At 46.6% G+C, this 26020-nt stretch overlaps 1 protein-coding gene across 1 annotated transcript in view; it reads left to right on the top strand.

The window, feature by feature from the left end:
• The window catches only part of ZFHX3 (zinc finger homeobox 3), a 238826-nt gene that overhangs the window by 176527 nt on the left and 36279 nt on the right, over positions 1-26020 (top strand). The window contains exon 6 of the mRNA XM_024735570.1: positions 15018-15125. Coding sequence (XP_024591338.1) covers positions 15018-15125 — 108 coding nt within the window. The remainder of the gene's footprint in view (positions 1-15017; positions 15126-26020) is intronic.

Below are 26020 nucleotides of genomic sequence, written 5' to 3' on the forward strand. Positions count from 1 at the left end.
CTGTATTCAGTGCCCAGAATAGGTGCTCCATGGATGTGCGATGGGCGGGTGAGTGCACGGATGGCACAAGCAGAAGCGTAGCTTCTCCAGGGGAGCCCACAATGGCAGCTCTAAAGGGAGCCAGTTAAGAGCACGGGCCTTGGCATCAGCTCTGTGGCCTTTGCCAGTACTTTAACCTCTCTGAGCCTCAGTTTCCTCGTCTGTGAAATGAGGGTAATAATAGTATCTGCTTCAGTTGAGTGATGACTGTACTATTACCATCATTAGATAATAACGACTTAGCAAATGGAGGCTTTCAAGGTGCCTGTTGTTGGTTCTCACGATAAAGTTCTTTGCAGTGAAGGATTTTACCCAGGCAGGAGAAGAGGAAGGTAGCCGGCATTTTTGTGCCTCTCAGTCCCACTTTGCTAGTCCCTTCCTTCTTCTCTTTCCATTCAGGGCACTTGTGATTATGTCAAAGAAAATGTCATGCAGGCCGAAAGCTCCTGGGGCAGGATGGGGGTGACCTGACGTGGAATGTGGGAGCACATGGAGGTGGGGGTGGGGTGGAGAGCTGGGGGAGGCCGGAGAGCCCCCGTCAGCTCGATTCTGGGCCAGTGGGCAGGTGCCGGGCCGTCCCGTGCATGTGATTACTTCATTACGGGTAGCCTCTCATTGGCTTGGCTGCACTGTGCTGATGAACTGAGACTGGGGACAAGAGCACATAATTGCGGGAAATAAATTCCCATCACAGGCCTGGCTGCAGCCAGAAGTGAGTGTCCACGTGTGTGTGCGCGCGCGCGCGCGCGGGTGGGTGGCCAGGTGTTCCTGTTCTTCCCTGGGTGCACCTCCCCTGCCTTCCTTCCCTTCCAGAGCCTCCTGGGCACTGGCCGCAGGCCCAGTGAGCAGCATCCTTCCAGACCTGCCTCTGTTTCCCCTGCTTGGAGCCTCTTGCATTCCGCAGCGCAGTCTTTTCCTCACCCTGAGGGACGGGAACCTGCTGGGGGCTGGGGGTGGCGCACCTGTTCACACACCTGTTCTTTCTCTTGTTCAATCCATCTCCTTTCGTCTGTTTGTTCACCTTCAGTCCTGTCTGCGCCCTCTGCTTAGATCTCCATGAAGACGGAGAGGGGGGAGCTCTGGTGCTGCCCTTCTTAATTGAAATCGCATTTCATTCATCTGGGAAATGAGGCAGAGGAGGGGGTGGAGCCATCTTCCATCGGCAGCTGATTCTACACGAGGCCAGGCTTGAAGATACCAGCTCCAGGAAGACATAGCACGATCTTAAGAAAGAATTTAGGAACCAAAGCCATTTGCATAAAACTAAACTGAAAACCACATAACCAGCCACATGATTTTAACCACCACACACACGCACGCACACGCACGCACATGCAAGTCCTACTGTGATGCATTTTCTCAGTACCAGGAAATTAGTGGCTCAGTCACCAGAGCCTCTGAAGCTGGTCATTACTAATCAGTTGTTTACAGCAAAGAGATAGTTTCTTCTCCTCCAGTGTTTTCTGGGCCTGAAAAGACATTTCCTGGAATCCTGACTGAAGTCAGTGTGTACAGTGGGCTGGTGATTCGCATAATGGCTGGCCTGGGGTGGCAGGTTGCCTCAGTTACAAAGAAGCACGGGTGGCGTGAAGGCAGAGCAGAGAGAAATGGAGAGCCCTCACTTGACACCCTCTGACCTCGGCCAGTGGAGCTGAATGCTGGAGAGCTGGGACTGAAATTGCAGTCACTTTAGATTATTTGGAGTGAGGAGAGGCAGGGAAAAAAGGGTCTGTTGACTACAGGAAGCTGAATTCTTCCTCTGCTGAAAAGCTTATTAATGGAAGGGGAAAAAGCAATTACTTGGCTTTTGCTAGTTCTCTGTGGCAGGGATTCAGGGCTGCAGCAGCCCCTTGGACCTCACCCTGGATCCAGAGTATCTCTAATGGGCACCACCCCAAGCCATTTGGGGGCAGTACTTCTGGGATTCCCCCTCTTCCGGAAAGAGTGTGGAGGCAGGGGGTGGAGAGAGAGAGGGAGAGAATGAGAGGGAGAGGGAGAGAGGCAGGCTTGTCCTGTCTTTAACGTGATGGTTTTCCTTTGGGTACCACGTTGCCAGTGGCAGGAAGTTAACAGGGGACTGTTTGCTTAGAAGCATGCATATCTGTGTTCTTAGGGGCTGATTTTTGGTTCATTTTGGTTTGGGTGAGGCCATTTTTATCCATGCTGTGCCTTTTGTCTCAAAATATAAAGCAAAACTAGAAGTCGCTTTGAACAACTATGGTACCACTATTAGAATCCATTTGCCTCAATATCACAGCTTTCATTGAGGAAGATTCCTGAGGAGCCCGCGTCCAGGGAGCAGGGTGCCAGGCCTCACCTTTCAGTGCTTGTCTGCCTGCGTGAGTGTCACCCTGACCGCTTGTTCCCTCCATGGCTGGTGCCCCTCGGCCGCCTTTGGAGACCCTCCTTTGGGCTATCTCACTGTGTGGCCTTGGAGCCCTTCCCTTCTTTAGGCCCTGGTCTCCTAGTTTGTAGAATTGAGGTGCTTCCGCTCCGCCAAATCTCTCAAAATAAAGGCAGATCCCTCTGATGACCGGGTTGCTGCAAACAGCCATTATTTCTCTTTCCCAAATCTGTTTTACTCGTGTTCATGCTTTTATGCCTTCTCCTTGTCTGGACTACCCTACCTATTTTATATTTTATATATTTACATTTATATCATTTTAGAATTTCTAAAGCACACAAATTTTTGATTTCACTACCTTAATTGTATCAAGCTAAATTTTATACAGCTCGATTTTTTAGTCCATTGACTCATTTTTGTCTCCGTTCTTCAACTTCTTTTTCTTTAAGACCCAGTTTCTGTCATTTCGTTTCTCCTAGAACAATTCCTGTTCTTTCCAACCTGTCACCAAAGTGTTTTAGTAGTTGAGTCAGTTCACAGACTCTTTTCAAAAATTGAATTTTTTCTGCCATAATGTGTATTTAAGATACACTCTTACCTAGGGTTTTTTTTTTTTCTTTTTTTTTGGAAAGTACCTCATTGGTTACTGTCTAAATCCTCCTCTTTATTCCGCCTCCTCTTCCTCCTTTTTTTTTTTTTAAATTTATTTATTTTTGGCTGTGTTGGGTCTTCGTTGCTGCGCACGGGCTTTCTCTAGTTGTGGCGAGTGGGGGCGACTCTTCGTTGCGGTGCGTGGGCTTCTCACTGCGGTGGCTTCTCTTGTTGCGGAGCACCGGCTCTAGGCACACGGGCTTCAGTAGTTGTGGCTCGTGGGCTCTAGAGCGCAGGCTCAGTAGTTGTGGCGCATGGGCTTAGTTGTTACGTGGTCTGAGGGCTTCTTCCTGGAACAGGGCTCGAACCCGTGTCCCCTCCATTGGCAGGCGGATTCTTAACCACTGCACCACCAGGGAAGCCCTCTTCCTCCTTCTTATGTTTAAAGATGTTGCTCCGTAAGTGAGGAATCATTCACTTTTTCTTCCTAATCATTGGACGATCTAATCTTTAATATTGCGTTGCATTTTAGCTACTTTTCATTCACACCTTTGGCTTATTTGACTGCTTTTCTTGCTGTAAATAGTGGCCTTACAAAATGAAGCAAAAAATTTTGCTTGGTGAGGGTTCCTTTTCCTTATCTGCTCTACTTAGGGTCCATATTCACTTAGAAAAAATTGTCCACTTTTGAAAGTTTAAGGAGGATTCTAACTTAAGGATTTCCCTGTGAGAGGTTTCTGGTACTTTGCTCAGTTGCGGTGTGCACACAGAAGAACTTAAACCTCCAAAGTTGTTTCTTTAAAATGTAAATGTGGGCTACAAACTTGTATATCTCCCTTATTCCTACCTGTCCCAAGAACCAACTCTTTGTCACAGAATCGCGCTTTCTGCCCAGGTCCTCGATGACTTTCTCATTTCATGGCAACATTTTCTTTCTCTTTGGTTTCATGTTTTAGTTGTTTACAAATGTTCCCACCATTAAAGAGAATGGGTGTGAGTCTAGAATTTCAGTTCTTTGTTTGCCTTGATTGTGACTGTGGTTTTTTGTTTTTTGTTTTTGCCTTGAGATATATTGCAGGATAAACTTGGGGGTGTGTGATGGATGCTTTGCTTTTCAAAGGATACCAGGCTGTTCTTAGGTCTAAGAAACACCTTATGGGAGGAAAAGCTGAATAGTTGCTTACAGGGTCTTAAGGCCGAGACTGAAATACAGTTAGCAGCTCTGGCAGGTTTGAGGATGGGCTGCTGCAGCTGAGATCCCTGCGAGAGGGCAGGTGTGGTGGCGGGGAGGGGTGGTATCATTTTGTTAAACCGTAGAAAAGGACCATTTCATTGTACAGGATCCAGATTTTTAAAATATAGTCTTTATATTCAACCATTGGCATAACTTTGGAAGTTTCTAAAAAGGCGGAAGAAGATCCAAGAATTTTCTTTCTCCCTTTGGGCACAAAAGAGCTATATAAGGTGCATGTTAAAAATGACCACAATTCCATCTGCTCTTTCTACCATTAATGTGGGAAAGCTCTTGAACACACAAGCCTTTGGGTTTTCTCTTTACCTCAGCTTCCTGCTTCACTTTCTCTGCAGTTTCCTAGGAAGTGTCAAGTAAAACATGTTGCTTCTGCTGCCCGCATTTGGGGACTTGATGGTTTTGGGCACTGGCCCAGTTTTTGACTCTCCACGTGAAGGTGCATCCTTCAGTGTCTTGGGTGTGACCGTAAATGCTCGAGTCAGAGGCAGGTTCTTTGCCGCTTGTACCAGGTGGTGAACGTGAACACGTGGTAGTCACCTGAGGACTCCCCAGCGTGCTTGGAGGTGTAATACTGTTCTGGGCCACCACCAGGTTCATGTGCGTTTCTAGCGCTGCATTCTGGGATGTGTGAGGCTGTTAACGTTTGCGGTGACCTTTGTGTAGCTTGGGTCTGGCCAAGGGAGGGCAGGGTTAGCCAGTGCTTTTCTGGGTACAGCATTGCCTGAAGTCAGCCTGATGTCTGTTTCCCAGATTTGGTTTGGAGAGTGTAAGCCTTTGTTTGTGCTTTGTTTTTATGAATCAGCTGGTTTTACCAGCTGGGCATATAAGTGGCCTATGATCATGCAGAGTGAAGCTCATTGACAGGCAGCCCCTCACACTGCGGCCCATGGATGGGAGTGGACTAATATTTCTGCATGCATCCCTGTGCTTCACAGGGCAAAGCTCTTTTCTTAATAGGCTAGAGACCCTTTGGACGGTGTGGCCATCAGTGAGGCCACAGAGGGGCTAGAAACTCGAGTCCCTCATTTGTGTGTCCTGTGACTCAAACCCCTGGTGTCATGATTTTATCTTTCTCTGTTGAGTGCTAATCATTTGGCGAAATGTTTACCTGTTACAGAATGTTTACCTGTTTCTCTTTCAGTTTGCTTTTTTGCATGTCCTGTCCCCAAATATTCCATCTTTCCCTTCGGTGCTGTCATATCGTGTCTCCCCCGCATTGTGACACCTCGGGTCTGCACGGCCACCCCCTACCCCCCTCCTTGCTATCATTCCCGTATAGATTGCATCCATCAGCATTGGCGTTCCCGTTACCAGAGCCCTCCCACAAGGTTTCACTTATACCCATTAGGTTCTAATCACCATCATCTAATATCACTTCTGGTACATCCCGTTCATTTCCCATACACCTTCATTTGTATACAGATGCTTAAGTACACTTATAGGCCTGCCTTGACTTTTTTTTTTCATCTATGTATTTCCAACATTTTCCAAGTAAAAATAAACAAATTAGGGAACACATCATAGATTTTGTTTTGTTTTGTTTTGCGTTAAGCATAAGATCTCTCTCTGACAAGCCCAGTCAGTTTTGACTCGGAAGGTGATACCAGCCTTCTTTAATGGAAACTGTTAATTTTTTTAATTTACACTTTTTCTATCACTCATGTGTGTTTATCTCTCTTGTCTTCTCCCTTCTAACCATGGAAGCCTGGCAGTGTTTATTTCAAACCGGGTGTTACTGAAAGATGGATGCTTGTAGGGACTGCTCAGTCCTCACACCTGGAATGCTAAAAAGCTTTCAGGCAGATCTGTTGGGTTGAAAAACGTCCCTTTCTGTAGAGGAGGGGGGACGAGGGGGGAAGCAGTACCCCACCAGAGAGGCTTCCCTTCGTCACCCCCATGTGGTCGTGACCCCCCAGTTCTGACTGTACATCCAGACACCTTAGATGATGCTTTCAAATCCACAAAGCGGTTTATTCTGATGAGCAAACTTAAGAGGCCATTCTTCCTCCATCAGGACCCTCCTTCTGCTTGCCCTGGCTTTTTCGCCTTTGCCCATCAAATATTCTGCCGTTAAGACGTCACCATTTACTCTCTGGTGTCTTCCATTCTCTCTCAGTAGCACACTGAGTTAGAATCAGTACTTTTCTCCATGACTTTGTTTTTAACGGATGAGGGAGTGGGGAACCACCCTTCTTGGTTTCAAGGACCTTCTATTTTGCTCGCCTCTTCTTTCCAGAACATTCCAGTTTGCTGTGAGGTTAAACTGTGCAAAATACTGTTTGAAAGAAAGGAGAAAAAGAGAAAAGGACTTGTCAAAATGCATTTGTTAGATCACGATTTAAATGAAGTACAATTGAAGGTAGTTTTTGTCCAAAGAAAGGAAAAACCCCTGCAAATCCGCTGAGCTCCCAGAGAGTGCACCTCCTTTGTCGTCGCCCTGACATTGAAGTGTAATTTTTCATGGTTATTTGGACTGGAAAATGGGGGGGGGGAAGGGGAGAGATGGGCCTGCGATTATTTCCCATAAATGACAACACAATCACATCACGCTCCGCTACAAACATGCTCGGGGAATTTGCCTTTTTTACATTTCATGTGTGGAAGTAGCAGCAATCACGGCTTTGTAGAAATCCAAGGGAATTAATCCCCACTGAACCCAGTGCTCTTCAGATTCTTGGGACATAGCTGGATTTCTGGTTTAGTGTGGATTCTGAAACCATTTCAGGGCTTGGGTTTGTATTTTACAAACTGGAACTCCCATCTTTCAGTTATTTAAAAAAAAAAAAAAAAAAATCTTCCCGGGAATAGCCACCAGGCGAGTCAGCGACATATTTCCTTCCGTTGTGCTTTGTCACCGCACATTGGCTTTCATCCTTTCTGCACTTCTGCAGGGGGCAACCCAGGTGCTTTTGCTGAGAACACAGATAAATGGAACCGTTTGCAATACCGGCTCTAGGTGTTTCCTCCCTTTTTCTCCTCTCGTGACCCCACCCACCCCCTTAATTCTAGCGCGGTTTTGACAAGCTGTTCAAATGACCCAGTGGCTTTGCCCGGAAGAGGAGAAACGGCACGCAGGAGGACAGCTCAGAGCAGGGCGGTTTTCTCCGGGAGGCCCAGGCGGGCTGTGGACCCGCAGAGCGCTCTCTGGTGCCCACGCTCACGGCAGAGGTGAGCTGAGCGGCAGGCAGATGCAGAGTCTCTCCCAGGCGTGCCTCGTGGTCCGCTCTTTCTCCGGCAGGGCTGCGCACACCGGCTGCAGCTTCCCAGGCCCCCTCAGGCTGCACAAGCCCCATTTTTCTTGTTTCTATCAACAGTGGCAAGATCTTCAAATATACAAAAGCATAAATGTTCTCTATTCTCCAATTAGTCATTTTAATAATACCCGGCCTTGCCTTCAGAGTGTTGATTCTTTTAGCCTGGCGCCAAAGCCAGGGACAGTGGGGTGGGGGCGGGAGAGAGGGGCATGGCGGGCGCGAGGGGCCGCTTCCCGCCCCCCCCCCGCCCCCCCTCACTTTCCTGGCTTTGCCCCGTGTGCCTGCAGAGCCTTCGCCCCGGCCCCGTGCCAGCGAGGCTGGCGGGCCTCCACCGCCTCGCACGCTCTGTCCAGAAACTCCAGGCATGGCGGCCCCAGGTGTATTCGGTAAATGAACACCTAGCGGTGAAAAGAATTCTTGTGGTAAAATGATCACTGAAGGGATCCACGTGAGAAAAGAACATGTCAGTGGAGGGTGGGAGTGGGTCTGATCTTTTCCAAGTCCCCTGTTCCTCTCCCGCCCACACCCTCTTGCCTCTCAGAGGACTGAAATTCTTTATACATGACATCTTCAAGAGGGCAGTTATGTTTCAAACAGCTGGTTAGCACTTTGGTCACGTTAAAAAACAAACAAACATCCCCTGGGGTGGGGAGATCCCTGTGGGGCTACCAGGCTAACCCCTGACCGTTCACTCCAGCTGGTGGAGAAGAGTCCCCAGCAAGATGGCCTGGCCTGGTGGAGAGCTTAGATGGGTGAGGAAGTGGGAAACGCCGGAGACGAGGGCGACCTGGAGGGGGAGACCCACCTCTGCCTGTCCCGTGCTCTGTGCCCCAGACCTGTGGGAGGGTTTGGAGAGGCCGGGCAGGCGGGAGTGCAGGAGGTCAGAGTGCCTGTCATCTACCTGGACAGCATACTTTTCACCGAATGCCTTGGACTCTGTTAGTGCCCTGGAGTTCTCATGTCTGCTGGGGAAGAAATGGCATCTTATCCTGAGAAGGTAGGAAAATACTGCACTTCTGATGCATAAAGCAGTGCCCCACCTTCCTGCCCTCATCCTTCACCCCTGCAAGGATTCCTGCCGGGACTGTGAGAGTTGTATCTCATAGTGTTCCGCTCACCAGTGTTGACTCGGATCCTGGGCCCTTCATGTTGTGATTTGACTATTTCTTCAATTAATCTATACCCTGTTCAGATGTAGGAAACGGAATGGGCAGTGTTTGCCAGCAATTAAAAATAATATTCAGAGGATTACCCATAAAGGACTCCCAGGGAGGTGTATAAGTTCCCTATTTTATGTGCATGGTGAGAACATGCAGTCATCTCCACCAAGATGCTAAGGCTGAGGACTGGTGTGTTAAAAGAACAGTTTGCATTTGTGGTAGGCAAAAAGTACCTTGATTTAAGGGAGAATTTCTGGGGCTGTGGTAGTGTCACTCAGAAAACCTAATGGCTCGAAGCTACGTCTCAGGCAGTTTCCAGCCACGTCATCGGGGCTGGAAAGACACCGTGGAGCAAAACCGCGGCATTAACACGTGAGAAAGTGTGTTTGAGAATGTTGCGGAGTAAATTATTGCATCCTGAGTCTGGGAGCCGCTGTGTGTTTGCGGTATAGTCCAGAGCACAGGGAGTGTCACCTACTGATAGGACCTGCAGTCACCGTTCAGTGAGACCACACTTGCCAAAGTGTCACGAGGGAGACCAGCACAGTTAGCGGCCCACCCCCGTGGGTGTGGCCACAAGCGCATTCACCTCTCCCTCTGCGGCCTGGAGAGGGAAGGAGAACTAGGGTGACGAGCTGGGGGCAGCAGAGCTGTCTTTCTGTCACCATGGCAGATCACATCCTGTTACAAGTTACTCTTGTAGCAGAATTCTAATGCACTGGATCTTATTCAAAATAAGTGATCTAGACCTTAGCTGTCATCTTTCATATTGTAGGATTTGATTTGACCTCTATTTGCAAAGTAAAGCATACATACTTTGTAGAAGTACGTCCAGCCATTAGAGGTTTCCTATGGATAACAAGAGGCCAAGAGGGTTGGACAAGCTGGACTGTTCGGCCTTCGTTCTCCAGTTGTTAGGGTCAGCACTGCAAGAGGACAGCCGATGTAGGCCAAGGTGTCCTACAGTGAGTCTCTAGTTACAGGAACAAGGAAACAAGACACGGTCGTGGAATCCCTCCGCCACCACCATGGAGGCTCCTGCAAAAGTAGCCGCCACCCTCCGTGTCCCTGCTGGTCAGAGTGTGCCAGGCCTTTCCCGCCCACTTGGGCGGTTGTCCTTGGTTAATTAGGTTGAAAATGGGGAAAGGAAGAGCTTTAACCCTATCTTCAAAGTAAGCAGATTTGTTATTTTGTTTTTCAAAGAAGAAGTCCGATACACAATTAAAACTTGTTTCTGGTAAACCTCATTCCAGGAAAGATGAGCTTTTAACAAAAGGCTTTTGACAGCTGCAGGCTATTTCATTTTTTTTAATGCCGAATGAAAAATCAATACATTTTTCTGGGTTATACATATTCAGAACAGGCCTGATATTTCCATTATAATGGAAAGTGGGTGTCTGTGCACATCTCGCCTGTCAGAGCTGCACTGCCGCATTTTCCAAGCCACTGCTAAATATTTCAAACCTGATTTGATTGTGGTTCATGACAGCTAATGTTTCTCAGCTCTTGAGCCTGCCGACAGGCAAACGCACTTTAGCTTACCGCCCCCCGCCCTCAAACATTGCTCCCCGCAAAGAAAAGGGAAAGAAGAATTTCATTCTTCAGGGATCCCAGACTGGCGTATTATTTAAGTAACGCGGTCGCCTGAGCCCTGGGTACGGACACCCTGGTTCTTAGGAGAATTTCCAAATTTCTGCCCTCGAAGCCCAGTGGGGGGGCTTTGCCAGGTGTGGGGGAAGGTTTAACTTAGTCCACATTATCCCGTTAAGAGTTAGGAACAGTTAGGACTAATCTCAGTCACTGATGGACTCCCCTTCCTTCACGTCTGTAAGTGACTTGTAAAGTATGCCCAGCGGACACGGACCTCAGCCCTAGTTATTTGGTGAACAGTATCCTTTTTTAGCAACTGGCGCGTTTTTTTCTGGGTGCCGCACTCGGAGTGTGCGCGGTGGTGGCGGGTGCTGACTTTGCACTGATGCCACCTCTGTTTTTGCTTCTGCCTCGTGCTCCTTCCACAGACCAATTTCCAGGTTGTTCATAAAATCATTGCAAATCCCTATGGGGTTGCCAGTTGGCACACACACCTCCTTCCGGAGCCGACGTCACCACAAATTGGGAAGTCATGCAGTCACCTTCACCAACGTGCTAAGTGTAAGGTATGTTAAGAGAACAGTTTGCGTTTGGGGTAAGCAAAACCACCTTGACTGAAGGGAAATTTTCTGGAGCTGTGGTATCATCACCCCCGAAACCTAAGCTGTCCTAGGAACCCTTCCCTTTTAGAATTGTATTATCTGCTGAAATTCTTACACCTGAGGGCTCTGCCCTTAACCAGGAGACACGAGCGAGTGCTAGTGAGCGCTGTATGGGAGAAGCAGTTGTAAAAAAAGAGGTGGTGACGGAAATAGATTTTTTAAAGGCCTTCAGCCGGTCTTTTACATGGAAGTTGAAGGCAGAAGGGACACCAGACTTCACAATTATTCAAGATGTGCTTCTATTTCCCTAACCCTTTACCATGAAAGTATAGCCCAACAGGAGGGGTGCCCGAGTTTGAGGGCTCCTGTGGGGTGTAGCCACGAAGCAGGCGTCTGCGGTGGGAGTGGTGTGAGGCGCCTCGTCTGGAGTGTCCTGAAGAACAGACCTTCGGCCGGAGAGGTGCGGGCCCTGCTGCTTCCTGCTAGAACCGGCCGGGCGTGGGGAGCAGAGATGACCTCCTCACCCCGGCCCTGGCTGCGCCCCTGAGAACGCATTCCTTGTGTGTTCCGGTTGGGTTCTGAAATAGTGTTCAATTCTTTGGGGAGAAGAGGGTTTTGATTTTTTTTTTTTTGGCCTTAAAACTGGCACAGTGGCTGTTGTCTGTCTTGGGGAAGGGAAGTCACTTTGTCTTCTGAGGGAAAAACAGGATCTTCCAGATAAAACCGGATTGTCGTCCATCAGGTCTTCACTTGTTCCCACCATCTGTCAGTAGCTGATATTATAGGGGAAAAAAACCCCCAGACTTCTGTAATGACCCCAGCCAGTTGCCACTGACTTCACAGGGGGAGAAAATGTATTCTGTGGTCGGCAGGGAGAAAGCCTCCCCTCTACTCTGTGCTCTGTGAGTGCGTGGGTATCAAATCTACATTCCTAAAGGGGACGTGGGCCACCTAACCAGCCGTGGGAGCTCAGAGTGTTTCAGAGCTGGATGCCATCCTGCCCCTGGTTCCCACGTGTTCTGGTGTGGGGAGACTCAGGCCCTGCCCGTGGGTGCCCAAGGCCCTGGTCTTAGTGAGGTTACAGGAGGCTTTGGGAACCAATAAAACATACCCCACCTACAGAGCACTGTGGGCCCAAGCTGTCCAGACGAATTCATAGTTTATATCTCTGTTTTTGAATCGTATCTCTACCTTGATTGGTATTCAGAGCTCACAGTTTTCTGGTTACTGTCAGCCTGGGCTTTCATCCATTTTAAAGAGCTGTTTTTTTCCTCTTGCTGTTGATGATGATGGTATCAAGACAGATGGTGTAACTGCTTATGAATGTCCTATTTTATTTCCCCGGGACTAGACAGTTCACTTGAAGACGTGTATTATTTCCACGTGCTCAGGTTAGGCGGCCCAGAGGGTGTCTGCCTCCTGCAGCTAGCTGCCCTTCCAGGCCTCGCCATGCAGAGGGCGACACCTGTAGGTCACTTGTGGAACTGCAGGGGAGCACCTGCTTGGCTGAAGGGGACCTGGTTTTCTAGCTGGGGGTGAGGACACTGATCTGCTTGTGAAGGAAGCTGGCTTGTCCAGGAGTTTCTCAATCATTTCTTCTTCCACAAGGCATATAACAGCTTTTTGGTGTTTAATATATCATAAATGATAATACTAAATCTAAAAACTTAAAGAGAAGAGGACTTTATTTTTAAATCTTTAAGAAAAAAAGGAGAAAAAGAGAGAAGCAAAAGAAGTTCCTGAGTCAGCCTCTATCCTCTGCCCTCTCACTGGAGCTCAGCTGCCTTCACTTTTCTGCTTATAGCAGGGCAGGGAGGGAAGAAAGCAAAGACCCAACTAGGCTCATAGGACGAGGGCTCTGGGAATAGTCACAAAGGGCCGTGCGGTTTCCTTGCTCATTGCATGAATCATATGCTCATTCTTCAGTCTCTGTCTCTGGATAGTTTTGTTCAGGAAGGTTCAAAGAACTGAGGTCAGTGCCAGAATGACCATGAGTTCTTAACTCTCGGCTTGGGTGGCTGCAGCCCACATAATACATAGGAGAGAGGCACCGGCCTTGGAGCTAGCCTCCCAGTGGGTAAGTTTTTTCCATCCTCTGCAGAGCAGCGCCCTCAGACAGTGTTCATCGCATCAGGGTGTTCCCTGTCTCGTAGGTGTCAGACTCTCCATCTAGGGTGATAATGTGTGTGTGTCCTGGAGAGGAGGGCCCGTTGACTCATCTCTTTGTGTAATCACATTTGATTAATGTATGGATACATACAGATATTTTGTGTCATAGGATATGTTGGGGCAGTTGAGTATGTTTTAAGAGACCTGGCTACTTTGGGTAGACCCAATTTGATATTGATTGACTGAATGCTGGTATAACCTTTCAAAGATGGATTTTGTAATTACAGTGTTGAATAGTTTTATCAAAAGCCTAAAGATGTGCATTGAACATCCTGCCTGGACATAATTAAGACAGTACATATAGCATATTGTGTAACTTGCTTATTATAGCTCAACTAACACCTCGTATATATTTTTTTCCTCCACTAAAGGATGTACCGTGTTAATATGGTGCTGTATATCTGACTGACTTCAAACCAGGTTGCCTGATTCTTCTCTGTTTGAACTAGGGGTGGGCGTGGGGAGACTTGATGTTAACTTGACTGTGCAGTGAGACAGAAAGGCAACATAGAAATTATTTGTGGAAGGCTCTTAGTTGGAGAGGAAAATAAGCAGTATCTCCTCTCACCCATGTTCCCCATGACTGCCTCATACATCCCCTCTTGGTGGTAATGAAGACATGTTCCCTAATCCCTAGTTCCGTTTTCCAGCTCTTGGTCTTCCAGTGTCTTTTGGGGAAGAGTTAGGAAAATCTGGGTCTAAATAGATACTTTCTTCCTCAAGTGTTTTATATACCCTCTGAGGTCAATTTACTTTGAACTCTTTTTACTTCCTTTGTGAGATGAAATTTAGAAATTATTTTCTGGAGGGTCAGAGGGTATTACACCTTGAAATGTTGAAAAGTAGAGTTGGGGCTAGAGGGACCTAGGGTGATGTTGGAGTAACTCCAAGTTCATGGACCTAGATTGGACCATCACCTCTGGTCCCGTGGATCTGGTCTAGCGCTGGCCTTGGGTGACAGACGTGGGTGGCTGGGTTTCAGTGTCTCTACACTCAGGAAGTTGAGCTCTTCAAAGTCTCCTGATAATTTAATCATCAACCCACCTTGGTTTGCCTGCCTTATTCATTCATTTAGCCCATTCTTAATGAATGTTGTAGATAGTGATCCAGAGGCCGGTAGATCAGGGGAGAAACGTCTCACTTCCTTTCCCTCAGCATCCAGAGAATCTCACCCTCTTCGTTCCCACTCCGGCAAGCAAGTGGCATTTTACGTCGTGAGTAACCTAATGTTGGAAATGACCATTCTTCTCCCTTCACTAAAGTACTGTGTGCTGAGCTGGAGAGAATTTCCTTGGTTCGTTTTAAGCCAGTGGTGGGTAAAGAATGGAATGACTTCAAAGGGAGGTGTATGATTCTGATATAAACTTTTTCCCCTTTCTCTACAAATCTAGCTTCTCGCCACGGATGCCTGGCGTGCCCACAGATGTTTGTTTTCTAGACCTCTTCACATTGATGAAATCATATCGCTGATACCCTGTGACTCTTCAGAATATGAATGACTGTAGAAACCTCCCGCCACGGTCTGGCAGGTGCACAGGCACCGAGAGGCCTTGTGAGGGGTCAAAGATTGGGTCTAGTCTAGTTCAATGCCAGTTCGCAGCGTGGTAGGAGCTAGGCAAGAAGCAAACCTGTGGCTCCTTCTTTGCGTTTGCAAGTGTAAAAGACTTGCATGCGATTTCAGGTAATCAGATGGAGTTATTTCCTCAACGGGATTGGCTTTTCAATGAGAAAAGCTCAAATGGGGCATTGAGAACCCATCTGGAAATACCTAGTTTCTGCACATCTAGAGCAAGTTGTGGTCTCACGCCAACGAGTGGGGAAGGAAAGCCCCCGCCGCTTACCCAGACCTCGCATGTCCGTAGTGCGGTCGGCCTCTCAGGGGTCACTGGGAGGGGAGGCGGGACACTCATTGGCTGCCTGTGTTTTGTGGTTGGTACTTCTTTGCAGTAGGAGGCAAGAGTCCTTCATCTTCTGTCTACTTTTAATCCTTGACATTTGGTTTTTCTTCTCTTTCAGAAGAAGCCATTGAAGATGTTGAAGGGCCCGGTGAAGCGGCTGCTGACCCCGAGGAGCTTGCTAAAGACCAGGAGAGTGGAGGCGAGAAGGACCAGAGCAAGTGGACAGGTAGGCTGTGTGGCTGCCCTCCGGCCCCCGGCGTTTCTCCCCTGGCGGAGTGAGGCCAACAGGTCAGGGGGCCGCAGCATCCTTAATCTACCCAGAACGGCTAGGCTGCTTCTGTGTCGGTGGGAGATGGACTTCATTTTCGCTTTTTTTCATTAGTCACCTTCCTTCTCCTATTATGTTATATTAAGGAATTTTTTAAGTTGTTTGAAATGGCCCCCAAACCAGCTTGTTTATCGAGCGAGCATCCAGGTGTTTGGCCCTGTCCTAGAGGCTGCTGGTGTTGAGGTCACATTTCTTTAGCACCTCCTCCCCGTTGTTGTTTTGCCCTTGATGCGATTCTTCCTCCATGGAAGGTCCAGGGCCCTGTCCCACCTGCTCCCAAGCCCCATGGAGGGGTCTGCTGTGTGGAACTGGATCAGTGTCACCCCTGAATCTCTAAGGAGTCAGCAGTGCAGGGTGGGCTTCATCCTGCACTTGGGGGCCTGGGCAGCTCTGCGTGTTCATGGTGTCCTACCTTGGCCTCAAAGCGGAGGCAGGCGGCACAGCCAGGCAGGAGGATGTCTTACCAAAAGCAGGAGAAATTGAAGAAGTCAGGAAAGGAAGTGCTATTTCTGGAAAAGCTGGTGTTGAGAGAAGGGGCGAATGACCTTCTCACAAGATGATAGGATTTCTGTATCAAGGGAAGGAATTGCTGAGACTGAGAAGAAAAGCTTAGGTCTTTTTTGAGGAGGAGCAAAGTCTTTTTTTCTAACATCTTTATTGGAGAATAATTGCTTTACGATGTTGTGTTAGTTTCTGCTGTATAACAAAGTGAATCAGTTATACGTATACATATGTTCCCACATCCCCTCCCTCTTGTGTCTCCCTCCCTCCCACCCTCCCTATCCCACCCCTCTAGGTGGTCACAAAGCACCGAGCTGATCTCCCTGTGCTATGCGGCTGCCTCCCACTAGCTATCTATTTTACGTTTGGTAGTGTATATATGTCAGTGCTAGCAGGGCCATTTCTGAGAAGACTTACTGGGACAGAGAAGTCTCCCAGAAACCACGACTATAATTAGAGGAAATGATATGACAAGCAACAGAAATTATTTTATTTGGTCAACCGAATTCTTACTGCCTTCCATTATTAATATTGTAATACTTTGTTGTTGTTGTTTTTTGAGGAAATATTTCCCTTCTGGAGTCCATACTGGTTGGACCTTTGTTACTTTTCCAGGCATGACTGTTCTTAAATCATGTTCACTGTTGGCCTTTACTATTTAAACAAGATACAGAATCTTGGAGAGAGGCTAGGGGAGAGCAATGAAAATGACTGAAGGCTGAGAAATGCTGCCTCTGAGAAGACACTGAAAGAAATTGGGGCTGTTCAGCCTAGAAAAGAGAAATTTGAGTGTAACAGCTTCTAAGTATTGGTAGGGATCCGGCCCCGCAGGTGATGTGTCGCTGTCCTGCATTTCCTGGGCATCCTGGTAGCTGAGTGACTGACGGGCACACTGGACGAATTTTACCATCTGTGCTGCTCATGGCCCCCTTTTGAACTGGGCTCTGTGGTGTCCAGAGGCCTTTGCTTGAGCTACTACTGAGGGCCACGGTGAGCTAGCTCCCTAGGAAGATCTGGAAGGTGAGACCAGTGAGTAGGGGATGGAGGTCCGCGCTCGAAGGCCGTTCAGTGTGTGGGGAGGATTGTCCTGTGTTGCTTCGCATGGATCAGGATCTCAGACTTCGCTGTAATATTAAGATGGCGAGATCTAAACAGACTTTGCAGGCAGCAGTGTTTAATACACATCTGCCTGGAGGAAGTGAGCTGGGGAAGAGGATTTCACAGACACGGTTTGAAGACTGAGTCACCTTCCAGGCCAATCCGTCCTTTGTTTTCACAATTTGGGTGCCTGGTTTCTTTTTATTTTATTTTATTTTATTTATTTATTTTTGGCTGCTTTGGGTCTTCGTTGCTGCACGCGGGCTTTCTCTAGTTGTGGCGAGCGGGGTCTGCTCTTCGTTGTGGTGCACGGGCTTCTCATTGCAGTGGCTTTTCTCGTTGCGGAGCACGGGCTCTAGGCATGCGGGCTTCAGTCGTTGTGGCACACGGGTTCAGTAGTTGTGACACACGGGCTTAGTTGCTCCGTGGCATGTGGGATCTTCCCGGACCAGGGCTCGAACCCGTGTTCCCTGCACTGGCAGGCGGATTCTTAACCACTGTGCCACCAGGGAAGCCCACAGGTGCCTGGTTTCTAATCCTGCCTCTGCTATATGTACTAGCTCTGTGACCTCACTGCAGGTACCTTTCCGTGCCTCAGTTTTCTCCCGTGAGATGGGAATTAAGAACAGCCCCCACTTCCGTGGCATTGCTGTGAGGGTTATTTGAATATGGGAAGCTTGGAACAGTGCCTGGCATATAGTAACTCTGTATCAGGAGGGATTTTTTGGTTTGGTTTTCAGTGTAGTTGAATAAAATGAGGAAACCTAGTGGCAGTTTCTCTTCGGGTCCTCCCATTTGAATGTAAAACTGTTGCCAGGCAGTGTTTTTGAGCAGCTGAGGGGACCAACATAGAAGGATTTCATGGGATTGTGCAGGTGGCACGTGGCGCGTGTCCTGCATTCTGTGTGCTGAGGACACGGAGAGAACAACAAGAAGTAGCAGCCGTCTGCGGAGCTCTTACTGTGTGCCAGGCTCTGTGCCGGGCACTTGGTATGTGTTACTCTAATCCTTACACCAGGTTACAGCAAGCTTTGTTGGGGGTGGTTCAATTAAATCTCTTTCAAAGTGTTTATATTTCAGTGGGAATGTGTCCTCACAGCACTGGCAGACATGCCGGGCAGTCAGGAGACTACATGAAGACTTAAAGTGAGCACCCCAAAAATCCAGTGTCTTTAATAAGGCTCCACGTTCTCATTCAGTCATTCAAGGAACATACTTAATCTTTATCTGTATGAGAGAGAGGGGGGGAGTGAATAACTCAGAGATGCGTCTTGCCAGTTCACAGTAGCAAAGGGCGAGGGGAAAATTCTTCCCTGACTTCTGCTAGCGATCCTCTTTTGACCTGAAGCATAATTTTGTCTATATTGTCTGAGTGTGTAATGACAGCCTTTATTAAGGTACTTGGGCCGATTTGATCTTGGAATCGATTTAGGTGCCAGCAACCTCTCCTGAGCTTTCTTTGGGATCCTTAGTATTTTATAAAACATGTCTGCGTTTGTTCCATTCACTCCCTAAATTGAGCTGTTCCTATCTGATTAAACGTGTTGGGGAGTGCTTCCTCCCGGCAAATAAATAAATAGTGATTTCACAATTTGTTCTGTTGATTAGTGGCTGCTCAGGATGCAGATTAATAATATTTCAAATGGACCTGGATAATTGGCATTTTCTCAGCTATTGATTATATACTTTGGGGTTTGGTGCAAGAATGGATAAGCTTTACTAAAATATTTTTTGTTATTTATTTTTACATTGGAATGGGATTCCTGGTTTCCATTTATTTATTTACTCATTCATTCATTCATTCATTCCTAACATTTATTTTATTCTTTTTTTAAACATCTTTATTGGAGTATAATTGCTTTACAATGATGTGTTAGTTCCTGCTGTATAACAAAGTGAATCAGCTATATGCATACATATCCCATATCCCCTCCCTCTTGGATCTCCCTCCCACCCTCCCTATCTCACCCCTCTAGGTGGTCACAAAGCACCGAGCTGATCTCCCTGTGCTATGCGGCCGCTTCCCACTAGCTATCTATTTTACATTTGGTAATGTATATATGTCAATGCTCTCTCTCACTTCCTCCCAGCTTACCCTTCCCCCTCCCCGTGTCCTCAAGTCCATTCTGCACGTCTGCATCTTTATTCCTGTCCTGCCCCTCGGATACTCTACCAAATTCACCGATTAGCTCTAGTCGTTTTCTGGTAGCATCTTTAGGATTCTCCATGTTTAGTATCATGGCATCTCAAACAGTGACAGTGTGTTACTTCTTCTTTTCCGATTTGGATTCCTTTAATTTCTTTTTCTTCTCTCATTGCTGTGGCTAAAACTTCCAAAACTATGTTGAATAATAGTGGTGAGGGTGGGCAACCTTGTGTTGTTCCTGATCTTAGAGGAAATGGTTCCAGTTTTTCATCATTGAGAACGACGTTGGCTGTGGGTTTGTCATATATGGCCTTTATTGTGTTGAGGTAGGTTCCCTCTGTGCCTACTTTCTGGAGAGTTTTTATCATAAATGGGTGTTGAATTTTGTCGAAAGCTTTCTCTGCATCTGTTGAGATGACCATATGGTTTTTCTCCTTCATTTTGTTAATATGGTGTATCACGTTGATTGATTTGTGTATATTGAAGAATCCTTGCATTCCTGGGATAAACCCCACTTGATCATGGTGTATGATCCTGTGAATGTGCTGTTGGATTCTGTTTGCTAGTATTTTGTTGAGGATTTTTGCATCTATGTTCATCAGTGATATTGGCCTGTAGCTTTCTTTCTTTGTGACATCTTTGTCTGGTTTTGGTGTCAGGGTGATGGTGGCCTCGTTGAATGAGTTTGGGAGTGTACCTCCGTCTGCTATATTTTGGAAGAGTTTGAGAAGGATAGGTGTTAGCTCTTCTCTAAATGTTTGATAGAATTCGCCTGTGAAGCCATCTGGTCCTGGGCTTTTGTTTATGTTCTGCTAACCTTGGGTTTTATTTTGTTCTTCTTTCTCTAATTGCTTTAGGTGTAAGGTTAGGTTGTTTATTTGAGATGTTTCTTGTTTCTTGAGGTAGGATTGTATTGCTATAACCTTCCCTCTTAGAACTGCTTTTGCTGCATCCCATAGGTTTTGGGTTGTTGTGTTTTCATTGTCATTTGTTTCTAGGTATATTTTGATTTCCTCTTTGATTTCTTCAGTGATCTCTTGGTTATTTAGTACTGTATTGTTTAGCCTCCATGTGTTTGTATTTTTTACAGTAATTGCTATCTAGTCTTATAGCGTTGTGGTCGGAAAAGATACTTGATACGATTTCAATTTTCTTAAATTTACCAAGGCTTGATTTGTGACCCAAGATATGGTCTATCCTGGAGAATGTTCCATGAGCACTTGAGAAGAAAGTGTATTCTGTTGTTTTTGGATAGAATGTCCTATAAATATCAATTAAGTTCATCTTGTCTAATGTGTCACTTAAAGCTTGTGTTTCCTTATTTATTTTCATTTTGGATGATCTGTCCATTGGTGAAAGTGGGGTGTTAAAGTCCCCTACTATGATTGTATTACTGTCCATTTCCCCTTTTAGGGCTGTTAGCATTTGCCTTATGTATTGAGGTGCTCCTATGTTGAGTGCATAAATATTTACCATTGTTATAACTTGTTCTTGTAGTGACCCCTTGATCATTATGTAGTGTCCTTCTTTGTCTCTTGTAATAGTCTTTATTTCAAAGTCTGCTTTGTCTGATACGAAAACTGCTACTCCAGCTTTCTTCTTATTTCCACATGCATGGTATGTATTTTTACATCCCCTCACTTTCAGTCTGTATGTGTCCCTAGGTCTGAAGTGGGTCTCTTGTAGACAGCATGTATACAAGTCTTGTTTTTGTATCCATTCAGCCAGTCTATGTCTTTGGGTTGGAGCATTGTAATCCTTTTACATCTAAGGTTATTATCGATATTTATGTTCCTATTACCATTTTCTTAATTGTTTTGGGTTTGTTATTGTAGGTCCTTTCCTTCTCTTGTGTTTCCTGCCTAGAGAAGTTCCTTCAGGATTTGATATAAAGCTGGTTTGCTGGTGCTGAATTCTCTTAGCTTTTGCTTGTCTGTAAAGTTTTTCATTTCTCCGTTGAATCTGAATGAGATCCGTGCTGGATAGAGTAATCTTGGTTGTAGGTTTTTCCCTTTCATCACTTTAAATATGTCCTAGCCACTCCCTTCTGGTTTGCTGAATTTCTGATGAAAGATCAGCTGTTAACTTTATGGGGATTCCCTTGTATGTTACTTGCTGCTTTTAATATTTTTTCTTAGTATTTAGTTTTTGACAGTTTGTTTAATATGTGTCTTGGTGTGTTTCTCTTTCGGTTTATCCTGTATGGGACTCTCTGGACTTGACTATTTCCTTTCCCATGTTAGGGAAGTTTTCAGCTATAATGTCTTCAAATACTTTCTCAGTCCCTTTCTTTTTCTTTTCTTTTTCTGGGACCCCTGTAATTTGAATGTTGGTGCATGTAATGCTGTCCCAGAGGCGCAGAGACTGTCCTCAGTTCTTTTCATTCTTTTTTCTTTATTCTGCTCCCTGGCAGTTATTTCTACCACTTTATCTTCCGGCTCACTTATCCCTTCTTCTGCGTCAGTTATTCTGCTATTGATTCCTTCTAGAGTATTTTTAATTTCAGTTATTGTGTTGTTCTTCACTGTTCGCTGTTTAGTTCTTCTAGATCCTTGTTAAATATTTCTTGTATTTTCTCCATTTTGTCCAAGATTTTGGATCATCTTTACTCTCATTACTCTGAATTCTTTTTCAGGTAGTTTGTCTATTTCATTTTCATTTATTTGGTCTTGTAGGTTTTTATCTTGCTCCTTTGTAACATAATTTTTTGTCATTTTATTTATTTTTTGATGGGTGGGGCTGTATTCCTGTTTAGTGGTTCTTTGGCCTCAGGCGTCCGGCACTGGAGTTTGTAGGCAGTTAGGTAGAGCTGGGTCTCGGTGCTGAGATGAGGACCTCTGGGAGCACTCACTCCGATTAATATTCCCTGGGGTCTGAGGTTCTCCGTTAGTCTAGCGGTTTAGACTCGGAGCTCCCACCACAGGAGCTCGGGCCTGACCTCCAGCCTGGGAACCAAGATCCCGCAAGCTGGTCACTGGGGATTCCTCCTGTCCCCTTAGGTGTCCGTGGTCCCCCACCGGTGCCTGGTAGGTGCCCTAGTTATCCTGATTTCCTTTGTTACGTCTGTTGGCAGTGGACCCTCTTTGGGCTCCTTTTATTTAGGAGTCAGGTCCTTTACCTCGAGCGGCAGCAAGGCCAGCAGGATAGTGATTTGATGCAGAGAGCATCAATCCCATGGTCGGTGGTCCGGTCCCTGCCACATGCGGGGCAGCGGGCAGAGTTCCACTGGTCACAAGTTCCTTGAGATGACCGGCCTTGCCTTCAGGGAGCGTACACCTCTACTGGGTGTTTCAGGAGCACCCATGGTCATCACACAGTGTTACTGTAGGTCAGTGCTGTGCTGATAGAAATGTTCTGCACCTGCACTGCTCAGTACAGCAGCCACTAGCCGCACGGGGCTATTCAGCACTTGACGCGTAGCTAGCATCACTGAGGAGCTCGATTTGAAATTTTACTTAATTTCAGTGAATTTAAAGTCCAGTAGCCTGTGGCTAGCAGCCACCATATTGGCCAGTGCAGCTAGAGATACTCAGCAGGAGCAAAACCAACTTTGAAAGAATGTGTCTGCAGCTCTCATTGGACTTTCCAGTTATTATTCCGGCTACATCGAGCTGTAAGTGCGTGCCAGATTACACCTGTCCTGCCAAGCCAACGTGCCATGAATGCTCACAGATACCGATCTCCGTAGCCCGTGGGCTGGCCTGCGGAGGCCAGGGGCGAGTGCAGCTTCATCTGTTGGTACTAATTAGCTGTGGTTTCTGTGTGTGCTGCCATGTGAAGAAGGGTTGGACAGCACTGCTTTATATACGACTATTTCACTCGATTCTCACCCCCGGTGCCATGAGATAGATACCGGAAGGAACCACCCCCTTGCCCCCCTCCCGCCATTTTGTAGATAAGTGAATGGAGCCTGGGAGAGCTCGAGCAAGTTGCCAAAAGGCACACGAGCAGGTTCGGCTTTGCGTACTGGCTCTTCCACGTGCTCTTAGGACAGAGCCCAAGCTCTTAGGAGTTCATTATACATCTCTCCAAGAACGGACTTTTTCAGTCTAATCATTTGATCCCATTTTCACCCCCATTCTGAGTGTAGAGAACAGCACCTTCCTAAAGTTGTGCAGTGGAAAACAGTAACACGACTGCCACCTGTATGTTCGAAACGAGTGGGACTGTCAGCCACGAACATGACTCGTAGTAAGGCAGTGTCACGCTCAGTCTGAAAGCAGGTTGGTGAAGTGGAAAGAACTCTCTATATTTGGAATCAGGAAGCCCACCAGTTAGCCAATGACCTTGGCCCCTGGGAGCCTTGGAACACAGACAAGTGACACCCACCAGCCGCAGCCTGGGTTCCATGACGGGACGTGGTGGCACATGGACGAGTCCTTAGTAGACACCTCGGGTCACGTCGACTCAAGGCAACTGTAAAGTGCTCCTGTGGGCCACCAGAGGGTGTGGAAAGGGTCTTTGATTCAAAGCCTCTTTCTTAATGCACAGCCATTTCCACCATCCAACTTTGCGGTTTTCTCTTTTAAAATGTGAAAGCGATCGCTTGTTCTCTTTTAGCAGTGTGGATTTGAAAGTGTGTGTTGTAGATTGAAGAGCCCCCAGTGTCAGCAACTGAACAATAATTAATGCAGTGATTATCCAATCAATCATTAATTGCTATAAATTAAGTGATATACAATTAATGTAATGCTTTATCACCAATAATTAGGGGAAAAAATTGAACCCTTGGCAAATAATCATAGCAAGATGGTTATGTAAATCCTGTAGCTGCCATGGTTTCTAGCCACGGAACACTAGGCTGGGTCTAGTTAAGCTAATTTGAGACAAGATGACCTGGGGGATATTGGGATTTTAAAAAACAAACAAAGATGGGGCAACGCTCCAACTTAAAATGACAACATAATGCTTCAGAAACCCCTAACTGACGTCCATGTTTGTATTTTTGTAAAATTTTGGTTTGGAATTGTAGTTTGAGCACTGCTTTTCAAGGGGAATAGCTTGAAGGGATTTTACTTTATTAATTTTTTAAAATCCGTGATGCTCACCTAACACACAGCAGTTAGTGCAGCGGAGCATGCCTGATCTGAATCTGTGGAAGACTGCTATTAAAGGACGTCTTAATGGGCCGGCAAGGTCTGGGCAACTGTTAGGGAAAAGTGTGTTTATGGAATATGGTGCTGGCAGGCATGATTTCAATCGGGTTTGACATGTTTAACATAAATGTATAGTGTATGGCTCTTGCTGCGTATGAATAATTCCTGCAGACCCACCGCCTTTCTAATTACTGAGGTTGAAAAAAAGCAGGTCAGGAACATCCTGGTGGAAATCTATTACCAGCCCCTCCCCCTCTTCTCCCTGTTGTTTACAGCTTTGTATAAATAGCGATGCCATTGTATGGGGAACTGAGTGCCTGAAATGTAATCCATGGCGGAGAAAGGAAAGGAGCTGAAACAATACTTTTTTGAAAGGACTGAGTCCATAAAGACAAGACAAGGCATGTGCTGAGAGGAAGCAGTCTGCACTATGAGAAGGCAGAAGCCCGGGGCTCAGGGCCCAGTCCTGCCACTGAGATAAGCCACGCGAACTTGGTCTCTGGACCTCAGTTTCACAATCTGTCAAGTGGCAGGTTTGGACTAAATGGGTTCTTGCAGTTCTGGAACTTCTTAAAAATATGATTGGAGGAGGGACAGTTGTACAGTAGTGTAGAATCTTGGAAAACATTAATTTCTGAGGCCAGAATGCTCATAGCTTGCGAGGATGTTCCTGGTCTCTGGCTGGTGGAGAGAGCGTGGGCCAGGAGCCTGGACAGAGTTCCCGTGGGCCCCCTAGCCTTCTTCCGTGAAGGTTAGATAGTACCACACGGCCTTTCTTGCTGGGGCATCAGAACACCGAAGCTCTCACCTGGTCCACTGTCACTGGGCCCCATCTCACTGAGCTGTCAGAGCCCGGTGATGAGGACATCAATCTTTGGAGACTCACGAGGGCGTCTCTGAGTGGCTCTCCATGTCCCAGCCCCGTTGTTTGCTGGAAACCAGGCCATTCACTGCCTCTACGAAAATCATTTTGGCCTAATTCTGTGTCCTTTCGGACTTGGTTCCATCTCTCCACCTCACCCAAAGGTAGATTTGTCTTTGCAGTAGGGTATGTGTGAGGGAATGCTGGTAGCCTGGCCTGCATGGCCCCTCTGTGGTTCCCGTTCTTGCCAACGGAATGCATTTTTGGTTTTACGTTTTCACACACAGATGGGAAGTGTGTGGCTAAGTCGGCTTTTCCAGAGTCCACTTGTTCCCTTCCCCCACTTCCACTCCCCACGCTCTTTTGGTTCCAGGCCACTTTCAGTATAACTTGGCTGCTTAAGTCACTGCAGGCGGAATTCTGTCTCACAATTGAAAACAAACCATCTGAACTATTTTTATGTTGAGAAGCAAAAATAGATACAGGGTATGGCGTGTATCTGGACTTGCCCGAATTCCAGTAATTCAGCCATCTTGGCCTTGAGAATTTATATTTAAGTCATAAGAGACATAGGCACCACATCAGTTGAGCACATATTTTTTGTGCAGATATCTAATGCAGATACGGGTTATACAAAAAAAAAGTAATTGGAACTCACTTTCTAGAAAGGATGCTATATGCAATCATATAACTATGGTAACAGTGGAATGAGAATTATCATCCAGGTATAGATAGAGAGCAGTGAAAATGTAGATTAAGGAGCAAATTAGTTTTCATCGCTGTAGAAAATAACTTACAGGTTTGCATATTATTCTTGCTACACGGCCATGTTAATCTTCTTGCTTTGTTTCAGTTTTAGCTTTTGTGCTGTTGGGGGAAGCACCTCTGTTATCAGAATCATGATCGTGGGTCTAAAACAATACTATGGCGCCGTTCTCTGGGGGGCTGTCAGAGCACTTTTGTTAGGCTCTCACATTCTTCCTGGGTCCAACATTATCTTTCTCTAGCAGCTAGAGAACTAAAACTCATCGAATGCCTAGGTGTCAGATTTGTAATCAAAGTGCAATTTGCCCTCTGGGTCAGGGATATA

This window comes from Neophocaena asiaeorientalis, unplaced genomic scaffold (assembly GCF_003031525.2).
Source record: "Neophocaena asiaeorientalis asiaeorientalis breed wild unplaced genomic scaffold, Neophocaena_asiaeorientalis_V1.1 scaffold40, whole genome shotgun sequence".
In the NCBI taxonomy this organism is placed as follows: Eukaryota; Metazoa; Chordata; class Mammalia; order Artiodactyla; family Phocoenidae; genus Neophocaena; species Neophocaena asiaeorientalis.